This window comes from Phocoena sinus, chromosome 6 (assembly GCF_008692025.1).
Source record: "Phocoena sinus isolate mPhoSin1 chromosome 6, mPhoSin1.pri, whole genome shotgun sequence".
Classification (NCBI taxonomy): domain Eukaryota; kingdom Metazoa; phylum Chordata; class Mammalia; order Artiodactyla; family Phocoenidae; genus Phocoena; species Phocoena sinus.
In genome coordinates, this window is record NC_045768.1 from 21,123,005 (window position 1) to 21,139,337 (window position 16,333).

General features: G+C 42.4%; 1 protein-coding gene across 6 annotated transcripts in view; it reads right to left on the minus strand.

Moving 5' to 3' along the window:
• SNX30 (sorting nexin family member 30) overlaps nt 1-16,333 on the minus strand; it is a 135,230-nt gene that overhangs the window by 81,084 nt on the left and 37,813 nt on the right. For all 6 annotated transcript variants that reach the window (XR_004350325.1, XR_004350326.1, XR_004350327.1 and 3 more), the window contains exon 2: nt 8,821-9,012. Coding sequence is in view for 2 of the 6 variants with exons in the window: in XM_032634610.1 (XP_032490501.1) it covers nt 8,821-9,012 (192 nt within the window). In the remaining 4 variants the exon portion in view is untranslated. The remainder of the gene's footprint in view (nt 1-8,820; nt 9,013-16,333) is intronic.

Consider the following 16,333-nt stretch of genomic DNA (forward strand, 5'->3'; position numbering starts at 1 on the left):
ATTATGGCTTGCAAAACCACTTCATTAAATTATAGTCTATGTAACATTTCTACTCTAACTTTGAAATCAATCTTTGGTAACTACAGAAAGCGGTATGTATGATAAAACACAAGTTTTGTTTCTGCTGTAACCAATTTTACTTTCAAGCAACTGCTTTTTTTTTTTTCTATTTATTTAGGTTCGACACACTTATTTTAAAACTTCAGGAAAATTAAAGAAATAAAAAATAAAAGATCAGCCATAATCCCTCTAAATGGAGATAAATGCAATTAATATTATGGTTTATATCTTTCCATGTTTTTTTCTATGCACAGGCACTCATAGTTTCCTACGTCTCTTTAATATATCTTGGACATCTTTCTGTGTCAGTAAGTTCAGATCTACATAATCATCTTTAACACACATGGAGATACCATAATTAAACCAAATCCCCACTTAGGTTGTTACCAATTTTTCAATCAATAAACCATACTACGGTAAAAATCACTGATAATTCTCTTGAAATTACGAAAGAATATACATGAAAGAGTATATGTATCTTTAATCGACAAATTGTTTCCAGTTATAGACTGATTTATATTCTTAGCATATAGTCTCAATACTGGTTCTCTTTGATGGAAGTATAACTGAAAAATAACATGTCATCTTTGTTTTACTTTTGCTTCTTTAATGACTGTCGTGGTTGAACATCCTTTCAAGTGTTTGTTGGCTGTACATTTTTCTTCTTTTGTGAGAAGTCTTTTTATATATTTGTGAGTCTAGTCTTCTCCATTTGTGAAAGCTCTTTATAGCGATCTACCTATCATAACTGCCAAATGGCTTTTATTATACAGAATTTTAAAATTGTTATATAGTCAAATTCATCCATTTTTTCCCTTTGTGGCTGCTACTTTTAGTGTCATTGATAAGAAGTCTGTCTTCATTGCAAGCTTTTGAAAATATTCACCTGAATTCTCTCCTTTATTTATGGCATACATGTATACATATACATAAAATTGCTGCTATGCTACTTCTAGGGACCTATCATTAGAAAATAATTTTTAAACTGTGGCAAAGATACCTGTATAATGATGTTCACTGCAATATTATTTAAAATAACAAATTCAAAGCAACCTAAATGTCCAACAATAAAAAACAGTCAGGGAAATTATGGTATATTTATTCTATGGTTATCAGTAATCATGTCTGTAAAACATTTTTAATGACAAAAATGCTTCAGTGATAGTTTTAAGAAAAAACAGGATACAAAATTAATTGTACGTATTTTATGATTTCATTGGTGTTGAAATTTTCGACATAAAAAGTTAGAAGAAAAATCTAGGACTTATGATGACAACTTTACATTCAACTCTATTTCCAAACTTTCTAACATTCTTATACAATACTTATAGTCACACACACAAAAAACTCATTTTTTAAAACAGCTCCTTTAAGGACAGGGGATTTAATAAATCAGTAAAATTTGTTTGATACTTTGGAAAGCAATAACATAAAAGAAAAACCATCATGAAAGAGAAGGATGCTCACACTCTCTGACCTGATAATTATTTTACTTATTTTTACCACCACTTGTTCTAAAAAAGATAGAGCGATATGTGGAATATGATCAAATGACATAAATTAGAAGTAGGTGAGCAAGATAAAGAAAAACAAGGACAGAGAGAAAAAGTAGAGCTGGGAACGAGGCTAGCAAAACACACTCACCTTGAAATTCTGCACACTTGTTAAAATTGGGCCACAGACATTACTGTGAATTTCTGGAAAGAAATCTAGTCCGTTATAGGACATACAGTGCTCATAAAATATGCAGGCCAATAAAACCCCAACTATGAGTCTGTAGTAAGATTTTCCTCTGTGAAATTCAGGGTCTGACTTAGAAAGAAAAATAAAGTACTAATAAGTGTTTATCTCTATTTTCTAGTATCTGTGGTAAACAAAACAATAAAAAAGAAAGTGCACACCCACAATTCCATAACCAGAGGCGACCACTTTACAGTTTTGTTCTGTGTCCTTCTTTACTGTGTTCCATACTCTAGAATGCCCCACCAAGATAAGGTCATTTGTACACACCTAAAGTCATATCTACAAATGGGTAACCGAGCACAAGAGTTGTAATGAAGAATATCCATTCTCACCACTGCACCCTGTGAATATCTCCTTGGTCATCTCTAGGCATCGCTGCCAAATTTTGTTAAGTTTAATACTTTGGAAGACCCAGCACAGAGCCACAGTAAAATCAATCCCCCAGGAGCACATCCAGTCCCCTGGGCCTCACCGTCCCACAAAAGAACTCCTCTTTATTCCCTAGGAGCTCATGGGCCCAGTGACTATGGCCTGGAGCCTTTCCCAAGCATTTTCAGTCAACTGAAAAGTTGATTTTACAGTCAACTCACTCTAGAGAGGCTTTGTCTCTATCAGAAATGCCATCCGTCCAGGCCACAGCTGGATCCTAACAAGTCTGAGTAACCCCCTCCCCCCAAAAAAGAACCTCTTCCCTTATCAAATATTAGCCAGCTAATCCCATTCTGTTTCAAAGCCCTGTAGCTCTAAGAGCACCTGAGAATGATGAAGAGTGTTCTGGCCTCCTTCTTCCGAAACGAGCTTCCATTTATTTCCTCCTCCTCAGATCTTCCCATCCAGCTCTCTGAAACACTCGTCCCGTAAGTAATAAAGTCCTGTAGTTCCTCAACCTGCTCAAATTCTGAAAGCTGGCTCTCCCGAGAATACAGCCCCCTTGCTGTCCCATGAAGTGGAAAGCTGCTGGTGTTCTTACATTTCACAAACCTCTAAGACCAAGACCAAGAGTTGCTGTTGAAGGCTTCCCTGGTGGCGCAGTGGTTGAGAGTCCGCCTGCCGATGCAGGGGACACGGGTCCGTGCCCCAGTCCGGGAAGATCCCACATGCCGCGGAGCAGCTGGGCCCGTGAGCCGTGGCCGCTAAGCCTGCAAGTCCGTAACCTGTGCTCCGCAACGGGAGAGGCCAAAACAGTGAGAGGCCCGCGTACCGCAAAAAAAAAAAAAAAGAGTTGCTGTTGACATCCTGCTCCCTCCACACCACTCCTCCCACCCCGGAAAATCCTTTCGAGGCTCATGCCATCAGGTTATAGACACCTCTACCTCTCCTCACACCTGTCATCTGCTGACACCTCTGGCCTTTCTCCTGATTCCCCTGAGAGCACCTCGTTCTCGGGCTTCATAATCTGGGTGCCCTCAAGACGCAGGTGGTTCCCACACACAACACCCACCGCTAAGCCAACTACACCTCACTCCACTGCCATGGCCTCTCCACAGACTTTGTCATCACACAGAAATTCAGACATCTCCCTCTCTAACTGGCACCTCCTATATTTCAGACTCTTCCATCTCCCAGTACCCCTGGCTTTTCAGCCTCGGGAACTACAGTTCTTGACAATCCGTCCACTCCTGTCTTTACTTTCTTCCTTACTCAGCATCAATTCCACCAACCATCACTTCAGCATCTTACTTGCCCACATCCTAAATGCCCCTTCCACACTGTCATTCATACAACTCTGGCAAAAATGCAGCCACCTACTGCCTGCTTTTCTGGACTTAGGCACAGTCTGGAAGAAAAACAAAATCAGGGAAACACACTGACTGAAGCAATAAATTCTACAACTGGACGCTCAACACTGTCAAGCAATCTCTTGATACTTCCTTAGCCAACTCTCTTCCCCATTTTCCCCATACTTCCTTAGTCGGCTCTCCGAGAGTTAACGTGAAGCCTGTAGAAGTTTTGAAAGCTTCTAAGCCCCACTTCAAAACCTCCCCCTTCACTCTTCACGAAGACCTCATCATCTATTCATAGAGAAAACTGCAGATATAAGCAAAGAACCCCTCAACATCCTGCCACAAAACAAAAACAAACCACTTCCCTTCTTCCAGAAACAATGGAAAAAGTATGCTTCCCCCATGAGAGGCCACTCCCTCCCTCCACTTCTGCCGGGGACACTCTCCGCCCACCTCCTCAGAGGCTTCCATCCTATTCTCCAACCTTCAACCCACAGTCTCCTTCTCCACCAACAACGGCCACGTGGCACTTAAACAAGTCTTTCACCCTTAAAAAACAAACAAAATGCCTCTCCCCCTCAAAGCCACATCCCCCTCCTCCAGCTACCATTCTCTCACTCACTTTCACTGCCAAACTACCAACACTCACCACGTCTTTTCCTTACTTCCCACTCATCCTAACCCACTGCACACTGCTGTACCACCACCCCAATGAAGCTGCTCTCACCGTAGTCATCAATAACCTTCTCATCATTAAATCTAACATTCACTTTGTAATTCTTACATATAACTTGACCTCAGCAGCATTTAGCCTGCATTGACCACTGAGACACCTGAAAAGAGGAATTAATTGGGGCATAAGCCTAGGAGATGACTATCTGGCGATGGGATAAAAGACAAGAGGAGGACGGCTTCCAAAGGGAGCTGAGGGCTGCTCTCTGTTTCCCCAACCTCCAGTCTATCTGCACATCATCATCAATTTCAACAGTCAGGCCGTGGTAGTAGATGACAGTGCTGGTGGGGGGGTTGGGAGAGGCGGTATGGGTTACTTTCTCGAAAACCACATCTTCTGAAAGCACAGCACAAGACAGATCTGGGTTCAAGACAGATCTGGGTTCAAGTTTTAACACGTATTAGTTGCATGTCTTTGAGCAATTTTCTTAATATCGCTGTGTCTTAGTTTCCTCATTTGCAAAAGTAAGAATACTACCAGTACCTACTTCACTGAGTGTGAGGATTAACTGAGGATATATTTAAAGCACTTAGCACAAAATAAATGACAGCTCATCCACATGGCGGAGCACTACTGCAGTCTTAGAAACAATGGCATAACTGTGCTCACTGGCATTTACTGGCAGAGGAAGACATTTGCATTGTATTAAGTGAATTGGCCGCAAGTAAAATACTCATTTTTGTGAATGGATAGAGACAAATAGTTCAGAGAATTATAAATGATTATTTCTGGCTGGTGAGCTTGTAACTGTTCTTTTATTTTATTGTTTTAGCTTACCTGAGTTTTCCAATTTCTCTATAATGAGCACATATTACTTACATAAAATAAAATTTAAAGGGTTTCTACTGCAAAAAAAAAAAAAGTACAGCATATGGTAAATGCTCAATAATTAGCTATTACTAAGATGTTACTTTCTAGACGCCTACAGAGAAAACTGCCAGGATCTGCCAGCCCTGAGAAAGCCTCTCACCACCACTGGAGAGAGAAGACAGCCACGCCTTAGACCTCGGTGGGGAACACCTTCCCCGCGTTGGCTCTCAGCCCTAGGCTCATTTTAGCTCAGGCAAAAGCAGCTCTGTACTTTGTCCAGCTTTTGTCATCAGGAATCTGAATCAGGCCTGGGAGTCAAAGCTCAAAGTCATAAAGTAAGTATTTGTACAACCTCGTCCTCTGACCATTAACTTTGCTTGAGAAGCTCAGCAGGAGTGGGGTGCTGGGACAAGATCAGGAGTTTGCGACCCTGTGTTCCCGTCTTTCCTCTCTCTCATCCCCACGCATCCCTACACGTCCTTTAATACAACACTCAGAAAAAAGGTTCCAGATGCATCACCAACGTATTAAACCTGGTGTCACTATTTGAAACAGGAAAAGAAAAGGACTCTGGTTTGAGATCAGAGGTGGAATTCACGGTAAGAAGTAAAACTTAATCCTGCAACAAGTTCACCCTTAAGGTGCTGTCCTCGAAGCCAAGTGAAAATGTGGGACTGGAACTTGGAAAGATTATCCTAAGACATTATCTGACTTAGAGGAAAAGAGACAGAAATAAGAGCACAATAGAGAAAGGGGAAGGAAGGACAGAGAGACAGCAGAGGAGAGAGTGGTGAGCTGCAGCACGGGCATCAGCCTGAGAATCCGCTGACAGGGAGAGAAACTGCAGGGTGGAGGACAAGCAGGGCTGGGGAAGCATCAAGACAGGTGAGCACTGCTGTGCCAGGCGATCACCTTGACATTCAGCTGTTTAGAGCACAAATTCAAGAAAAACGTGTTTTGCATTTCACTGACTACAGGGTACAAGTTGACGCTAGGGAGAAAAAAATAAGTAACTGGAAATGATTCATGGGGGGTATGTATATCATCCTAGGACCTCTGAGGATATAATACACATCTAAGCATTTAGCAATGTTGAGAAATACTACCCAGTGCCAAAAGAGACAGGGGCAGACCGTGTGAGCGCATATGCCTCTGCACACATACAAATTTTCAAATGTGAACCAGGTGTGGAAAAGACAAGGCAGTAATATAGTGGTACAAGGCAGAAAGTTAGTAAATATTAGTTCCCACTCTTCTCTTACTCTTCCTCTGCCTGACATTAAGACTACCTGTATGCAGAAAACTATAAGACACTGATGAAAGAAATTAAAGATGATACAAACAGATAGAGAGAGATACCATGTTCTTGGATTGGAAGAATCAACATTGTGAAAATGACTATACGACCCAAAGCAATCTACAGATTCAATGCAACCCCTATCAAACTACCACTGGCATTTTTCACAGAACTAGAGCAAAAAAATTCACAATTTGTATGGAGACACAAAAGACTCCGAATAGCCAAAGTAATCTTTAGAAAGAAAAATGGAGCTGGAGGAATCAGGCTCCTGGACTTCAGACCATACTACAAAGCTACAGTAATCAAGACACTATGGTACTGGCACAAAAACAGAAATATAGATCAATAGAACAGGATGGAAAGCCCAGAGATAAACCCACGCACATACGGTTACCTTATTTTTGATAAAGGAGGCAAGAATATACAATGGAGAAAAGACAGCCTCTTCAGTAAGTGGTGCTGGGAAAACTGGACAGCTACATGTAAAAGAATGAAATTAGAACACTCCCTAACACCATACACAAAAATAAACTCAAAATGGATTAAAGACCTAAATGTAAGGCCAGACACTATCAAACTCTTAGAGGAAACCATAGGCAGAACACTCTATGACAAATCACAGCAAGATCCTTTTTGACCCACCTCCTAGAGAAATAGAAATAAAAATAAACAAATGGGACCTAATGAAACTTCAAAGCTTTTGCACAGCAAAGGAGACCATAAACAAGATGAAAAGACAACCCTCAGAATGGGAGAAAATATTTGCAAATGAAGCAACTGACAAAGGATTAATCTCCAAAATTTACAAGCAGCTCATGCACCTCAATAACAAAAAAACAAACACATAATCCAAAAATGCACAGACGACCTAAATAGACATTTCTCCAAAGAAGATATACAGATTGCCAACAAACACATGAAAGGATGCTCAACATCACTAATCATTAGAGAAACGCAAATCAAAACTACAATGAGGTATCACCTCACACCAGTCAGAACGGACATCATGGAAAAAATCTACAAACAATAAATGCTGGAGGGGGTGTGGAGAAAAGGAAACCCTCTTGCACTGTTGGCGGGAATGTAAATTGATACAGCCACTATGGAGAACAGTATGGAGGTTCCTTAAAAAACTAAAAATAAAACTACCATACAACCCAGCAATCCCAGTACTGGGCATATACCCTGAGAAAACCGTAATTCAAAAAGTCTTGTACCACAATGTTCACTGCAGCTCTACTTACAATAGTCAGGACATGGAAGCAACCTAAGTGTCCATGGCCAGATGAATGGATAAAAATGATGTGGCACATATATACAATGGAATATTACTCTGCCATAAAAAGGAAATTGTGTTATCTGTAGTGAGGTGGATGGACCTACAGTCTATCATACAGAGTGAAGTAAGTCAGAAAGAAAAATATACTGTATGCTAACACATATATACGGAATCTAAAAAAAAAAAAAAACTTCTGAAGAACCTAGGGGCAGGACAGGAATAAAGATGCAGACGTAGAGAATGGACTTGAGGACACGGGGAGGGGGATGGGTAAGCTGGGATGAAGTGAGAGAGTGGCATGGACATATATATACACTACCAAATGTAAAATAGATAGTTGGAAGCAGCCACATAGCACAGGGAGATCAGCTCGGTGCTTTGGGACCACCTAGAGAAGTGGGATGGGAGGGTGGGAGGGAGATGCAAGAGGGAGGAGATATGGGGATATATGTATATGTATAGCTGATTCACTTTGTTATAAAAAACTAACACATCATTGTAAAGCAATTATACTCCAATAAAGACGTTAAAAAAAAATTGTAAAAAGACTAATTACACCAGATTATAATCATGTTCTCATCACAGAGCTTCAGGTTGATACAATGGTTGAAACAATGATTAATAAATTTCAGGAGTAATGAGATATTAACAGCTTAAACAATATCATGATAGAAAATAAGTGAAAGTACGGGGTTTAAAAGTTTCATTTGAGGGCTTCCCTGGTGGCGCAGTGGTTGAGAGTCCGCCTGCCGACGCAGGGGACACGGGTTCGTGCCCCGCTCCGGGAGGATCCCACATGCCGCGGAGCGGCTGGGCCCGTGAGCCATGGCCGCTGAGCCTGTGCGTCCGGACCCTGTGCTCCGCAACAGGAGAGGCCACAACAGTGAGAGGCCCGCGTACCGCAAAAAAAAAAAAAAAAAAAAAAAAAAGTTTCATTTGAAAGACTATAGTCACAATTTCTCCTTCATTTTAAGGTTAAAAGAAAAAAAACTTATGCATAATCCTTTTAAATCTGAATATATCCACTCTCCCAAAAAGCTATACTCACAATTGTCATAAAGGTGAACAGAGTTGCACAAAGGAAGGGAAAAAGGAAAGGCAGGAATCATGGCGGTAGGACTTCAATTCTCCAAGACACTCTAGATAGGTGGAAGATAAGAAAAAGACCTACTTTGGTGGTGATCCTGTAAGTGATGTAGGTCTCCATCGTACAGACATGCTTCTTGGGATCATCAACCGTGACAAAGAGGTCTCTGGTCTCACCATCAATGTCATCATCAAGTTGTAGTCTGTTGAGAAGGGAAGATGAAGAAGCTGGACTTGCAGGGCCTGCTGGAGTACCGCCGTTGGGCAAAATGAGATCCTGAAAGAAGAAAAGAATCACCTTACAAAGTAGCTAAAAACACACACCTGGAGAACACCAGCAACAGAGGCTGCTTTAGCCAAACCAAGAAACACCTCTAAATACAAAAATAACTTTCAAAGAATCTGATCCTCTCCTTACCATTTCTTAAGTGAACGAGTCTTTTACAACCAAGAGAAACACGACGGGCAATGCTCTACACCAAATCCCGTTGATTCATGTGTCAGCAAGCGCTGCAGGAACCAACAGTTCAAGGACAGAGAACATGACAGCTACCACCGTCGTCAGACTTCGACAGAGAAAGAGCTCCTGAGCACACCACATTGTCTCTTTTTCCCACATTCTCAAGACCGCCACTTGGGCCCAGGTAAACATTAAGGGGCCAGAACCCTCTTAAATATCCAACACATTTAAAAACCTAATCAACCATCACAAAGAGACAGCTAAACATTACGTGCCTCCTGGAACGAGTTCACACCACCACCTATGAAGCATGCTTGCCAAATATGCTGGATATGAGTCCTGAACAAATCTCTAGACACAACACCAATTTATAGGCAATACAGCAAGAGTGAGGAACATGTTAAACAAGTGCTGCGAGGATGCAATCAGCAGCAGCTACACAATGTGAAGCTGAAGAGAACCGAAGACCCAGTTTCTTCAATAAATAAATAAATTGTAAGGAAAAAAGAAAGACAGAGTTGGAAAGAGCACCTATAGATGTAATGAAACTTAAGAGACCTATCAACAACTGCAGTGGGTCCTGATTAAAACACAGGGTTAAAAGATTTTGAGACATTCAGGAAATTTTGAATATTGATCGATTATTTGATGACATGAAGGAATTATTAGGTGTGATAATGGAAGTATTATGATTTTACAAAGTCTTCATCTTTTAGTAACACATAACTAAAGTATTCATAGATGAAATGATAGGATGTGTGGTATTTGCTTCAAAATAATTAAGGTCAGGTAGTTAGGATATAGATGATACAAGATGGCCCAAAGCTGATCACTGTTGAAGCTGGTACTTGCAGGTTCACTATAAATTCTCACCTCTTCTGTATGTGTTTAAAATTTTTCACAATAAAAAAGTTTAAAAGGGTTGGGGGGGAGCAAGTACCAGAAAAGAAAGGGAAGGAAAGATTAAAAACTTATGGACTTCTTTCTTCTTAGGCCTCAGTAGGAAGCCACTTGAATCAATTATGTCCCTATAATATTCAAAAAAGATGCAGTCTTCCAGTTACCTTTTCTGGCTTTAAGATTTGATAAGAGAACAAAGCCCTATCTAGCAGTAGATGTGAATGCCTCTGAATGTCACCTTGGAATCATTAGAAGGCAAAGACTAAGGAATATGGCAAGAAAGTGACATGATACTAAGCAAAGAGCCTTGGACAGGAATGTTTTTTGCATTCCTGACCTGTGGGTAATCAGATCACAGGCTGGGCGTGGGTCTTTCCCCAGAATGATCTCCTCTTGTGTGCAGGCTGGATATGACTTAGCCCCCAGAGCAGAGAACATACAGGAAATGAGAAGTCAATCTAGCAGTCATGTCCATAAGCTCCAGATGAAGATGGCACATCTGGAAAGAGAGTATGGAACAAGGCAGAGGGAAGCATGGTCTGGGGTCAAGGGCAATGTCACCCAACTCAGTGGGTGATGGAAACTAAACAACTTTGTCTCCCTGACCACAGATAATTTAATCACATCCTTACTTATGCAATGTCAAAAATACTTTTCTAATTACTGAAAGGGTACCATTTCACAGAAGGTACTCATGGGAATGGACCCCACCGCCCCTCCACTTCTCAGCCCAGGGTCTTGTCAGCTGGGAAGGCAAGCCCCTCAGCAGCTGCTCTCCGTGTGGACCACAGAACCTAGCTACAGCAGCATCCCACGACCTGCTTCCTCAGCACACTGATGTCACTGAGGGCATGCAGTGTCCAAATCCCAGGGTCTAAGGATCAGCGGGGGGACATCTTCTCTGGAGCTCTGAGACAACCATCACGTCTTCATCATTTCAGTAAATATTTAAACACTGACCTCAGGCAAGGCACCATGCTAGGCACTGAGGGGCCCACCCTTATATTTTAACAACACTAGCTCACTGGGCCTCAGAAAGGCTCCATCACCTATGGCTAAACATTGCACAAAAGAAAGAATGAATTCAAAACCTTTAGTCAGATAAGCCAACATCAGCTCAGACAGCAATTTTCCACAATCTGGCCTGAACTGATCCTGGAACCCACTATGCTGTTTCATATTTTCTCATCGTTGCTTACATAGCGCGCGCACACACACACACACACACACCCCTCTTTTTTATGTAGAGGGCTCCCAGGATCTCACAGAAATCTTCTCAAATGCCCCCTCCTCCTAGAATCCTTCCTGGATCCAGCCCCTGACAAAATTAGTCACTCCCTTCTCAATACCTTGAAGATACTTCCACTGAAGCAATTTTCACAGTTTTAATCGTTTATTTACATACATAACTTATCCATAAGCACTGTGCATCCAACAACTGTAACTGTGCCTTGTTCACCTTCGTGTGTGTGTCTGTGATTATCCATCTGTCTGCCCGTCTCCCAGTGACTCCAGGACAACTCCCCTAACCTCAACTCCCCTAACCTTTGCCCTGGGGACCTCAGCCAATAACCCTCCAGGAACGGCCCACATAAAGATCTAAAAGATCTTGGCCAGACAGTGGGAACTGGACTATTTCTCAAATCAGTTAGCGGGGGCTGGGGAGGAGAAAGTCACCCAGACCTTGTCACACAGCAGATTCTTTCCTTTAGGACTACACAACCAGGGAAGATATCCACACCCTTACTACAGGGTGCTTCCTGTAATATTATTTGAGCATATATGAGTAGCAAATGAGCTACGGATGCCTGGACTTTCCTATAAAGGGTTGCTACCATCTCCGACTTCCATGGCACATCTGTGCGCGGGGCTTCCACACTCTTATTTCGCTGCCCTCTACGTCAACCTCAACGTGGTGAGGTTAGCAGACAGATACTATACCGATGAGGAAGCCGACTCAAAAAGGTGAAGGACTTCTGTATCCAAATGTATGGAAGCCAGGTATCTGGTTCCTAGTTCAAGGGTGTTATCAAGCTGGATCCCCTTTGTGTGGCTTTCCCCAACCCAACACTGTCCCTCATCTCCATTCTCTGGCCATAAATCCTTCTGGGTAAACATGAAGCTTCTGTTTTTAAAGCCAGTAGAGGAATGCTTACATTTTCCTTTAGGGTCTTAATACAAGTTATCCCCCAGATAACTCCCCTCAAGATATGGTCCCCATGAGAAACAAACGTGGAGGGAAAAGACAAAAATCTTAGAAGGGCAGGGGCTTAGGTGGACTCAGTGACCCAGGCTCCTCTGCCCTCAGAGTCCTCCGGTAGCGGGTTTGCTTCACTGAGACCTGAGTCCTAGAGCACGTATTGTGGGAGGGCAGCACCTTTACAACTAACACGAATTACAAGAAGTGAGAGAATCCCTTGGCTCCTGTTTCATTGTTGCTGCCCTACAGTCAGTCCTCCTTACTGCAGCCAGAATGCTCCCTGGAAAAGGTCAATCAAAACATGTTACCCCCCTGCTCAGAACTCTGAAAGACATCCATCCAAACACATTCAAAATAAAATCCAGACTCCCTCCCATAACCCACAAGGGCCAACGTGATCTTACCACAGTCTCTGACCTCATCCCAGACATTCTCCCCACTGCCCTCCAGCTCATCCTGCTCTACACACCTGGCCTTGGCTCGTCTGGACCTCAGGGCCTTCATACTTGCTGCTCACTCTGCCTGGAACACTGCTCTCCCCTCCGATTGCCACTGGCCTGGCGCTTCTCCTCAAACAGGTTTCTGCTCAAATGACACCTACTCAGAGAGGCGTTCTCAGCCCACAAAAATCTAAAAGCATCCCTGCACCCTCCATCATTTTCCAGTCCCTTCCCTGGCTTTATTTTCTTCATAGGACTTAACCACTGTCTAAAAATGTATTATATATTAATTGATTGTTTGTCTGTCTGACTTCCCACCAGTCTGTAAATTCCACAGGAGCAGAGACTGTGTCTTCTGGAACACTGTAGGTACTCAGTAAGTATCTGATGAATAAATGTGTTTTAGAAGTGACCCAACTCAATCTCTTGCCAATACAAGGTACTCAATAAACGTCTGTTGAATGACAACAAAACTGAGGCTAACCTGGACGGACTGCCGAGTTTTGAATCCCGGTTCTACTCTTTACTAGCAGCATGACTTAAGTAAATTCCTTAATCTCTCTATTGCCCCAGCTTCGTCATTTATAAAATGGGTATAATGGGATTGAGTTAGTTAGCATATGGAGCAATTGGAACAGTGCCTGGAACATGGTAGGCGTTATATCACTATTAAAATACTCAAAAAAAAAAAAAGTCAACTTGTCTGCAAGTATTCTGGCATCCCCTTTAGACTATGGGGCTGGGTTCACAGTAGACCATAAATGCTGCTGAAAATTAAAATTGCACCTAGAGTCACAGTTGGTGCCTTAACCACATCTTCCTTAATGACTTCCCTGTAGCAATAGATATATCTACAATAGCCTTTGTGAGAGTTACAACTACCTAGTTGATAAATACATGAAAACTCCTCAACGCTCCAAAATATCAATTCTTGCTATGTAGTTTCAGTTATAAGAGAATTTCTTCTCCCCATCACCCCTTTTTACTTAGGAAGAGGAATACATAACCAGGACACTTTGGAAACTGCCCTCGCTCAAAGAATTTCAGTTATAAGATCCACCATTGTGGTCAGCCAGCCACAAGAGAGGTTATTAAAATAACGTTAGTCACCAGCAAAATTCTATATTACATTAAACATAGGGTTTATGAAAGAAAGTGGCATACCTTAAGGGCCAATATAGACTTAATAAAAACAAGTCATGCAAAAACACTCTAATTTCTCTTTTTGATACTATTAGAGGAGTGTGGGCAACATGAGGATCTCGTTTCAGAAGAGCCTGCCAAAGCCTCTCGAGGCATCCTGACCGCTACAGGAGAATGAGAGCTCTCTGAATGCACAGACTGTACCTGACTTGTCTTAATGGACCTCCCTCCTGCCAGGCACACAGGAGATGCCTGAAGAATGAATGTGCCCTGCACAAACTGAACAGAACACTCCTGACTGCTGACTTTGCTGTAAAGTTAAATTTAGGCCAACTATGGGCAATAACTTCAAGGGGAAAACCTCAAAATTGTTCTGTTCAAAGATGTTCATAACAGATCAAAGAACACAGAGTGAACCCTGGAAAAGCTCCAAAGGCTCACTAACCAGGAAATGATCGTGTTTACATTAATAACAATGTTACACACTCATTGAAAAAATTATAAATCTAGACTTCTAGATAAATGCAGCGAATTAATAAGCTCAGGTCTTTGCTTTCTCCCTCTTTCCCCCTTCCAGACAACAACCACCTGAAGAACGGGAGAGAAAGAGCAGTGGTGGGGGTGGGGGGGGCGCATAGTGACTGGAATGAGTACCAGATTAGAAACTAGGAAAGGGCATCATCCAAATGCCAAAAGTTTTGAAGATTTCCTACAGAGACAATTGGGACTCAACTGAGAAAAGAACTAAGAGGTATCTTTAACCCATGCCACTGAGGTTACTTACGGTTCTCAAGGTTACCTAAAAAGTAGAAAGTGTCCTGAACCCTCACAGACACTCTAATTTGAATTTGCAATTGTCTGGAGGGATGAGGGTATGGAAGGGCCCACAGTGGGGCAAAGGAGGACCCCCAGAGTGTCCGGCTGCTGTGAGCAAGGGGGTGCCAGCACAGGCATACACCATGTGAGGCCCACCAGCAGAGGGTGCCTTGCCCCCAGGGCTTCATCTAGCCAGGAGGGGTAGAGATGCAAGAGAAAGGTCAGGGGAACAGAAGGCGCCTGTTTGCACCTTCATGAAGTCAGCTGCCCTGGGTAGGTCCACCAAGCACAAAGGAGGCAAGACCGCAAATTCTGAAAAGGCTGGACTCTACCGAGATGGGGAGAGCACCTAAAACAAGATGGAAGCCAGGCTATACTGGATCCAGATACAGAGAGGAACTAGGCCAAGTCTTCCTGACCGATTGTCCCTGACCCTGGTTTTCTTTCTTCTGATTCCTTTTCCCAAGGGGAGACCACTCCACTCAACTGATTTGTCAACTATTGTCAACTATTATTCCACTCAACCTAAGATCCGAGAAGACAATTCTAACATCAAGTAGAAACAGGGAGATCCAGGGAATTCCCTGGCAGTACAGTGGTTAGAACTAGGTGCTCTCACTGCCGGGGCCCCAGGTTCAATCTCTGGTCAGGGAACTAAGATCACGCAAGCCGTGCAGTGAGGCAAAAAAAAAAACAAAAAGAAAGAAAGAAAAAAAGAGAGAGAAAGAAAAAAGAAAGAGGGGATCCAATAATTCACTTCTTCTGGTGAGAGGCAAATAGCAGGCCTGTATTACCTCATCAGACACAAGAAAACCGAAAAATATACCAGCCTATATCAACTCATCATTCAGACCCAAGAAAACCAATACATGAGGAAAAGCAGCACAGTCCTTAAGAGCAGATAAATATATACATTTGAAAAGATTTATCCCATAAAACACTACACTTTAGTCCACATCTACCTTGTGCTCCCATTTAAAAAAAAAAGTCAAAGTGGAAGAGAACTGTACTTTACTTCACTGTACAGTAGAAACTAACACATCATTGTAAAACAACTATACCCCAATTAAAAAAAAAAAAAAGAAAGTGGAAGAGGGGGAATTCCCTGGTGGCGCAGTGGTTAAGACTCCGTACTCCCAATGCAGGGGGCCCGGGTTCGATCCCTGGTCAAGGAACTAGATCCCATGTGCATGCCTCAACTAAGAGTTCACATGCCACTGCTAAGGAGCACTCGATCTGAAACTAAAGGAGCCCAGCTGCTGCAACTAAGACTCGGTGTAGCCAAATAAATAAATAAATATCTAAAAAAAAAAAAGAAAGTGGAAGAGGGAATAAAAAAATTAAAGCAGGGCTTCCCTGGTGGCACAGTGGTTGAGAGTCCGCCTGCCGATGCAGGGGACACGGGTTCGTGCCCCGGTCCGGGAAGATCCCACATGCCACGGAGCGGCTGGGCCCGTGAGCCATGGCCCCTGAGCCTGCACGTCCGGAGCCTGTGCTCCGCAACGGGAGAGGCCACAACAGTGAGAGGCCCGCATACTGCAAAAAAAAAAAAAAAATTAAAGCATAAATTGAAAACAGAAAAGAAAGAGTAAAAGTTATAAATAAAACCAAAATTTAATTCTTCTAAAAGAATTAAATA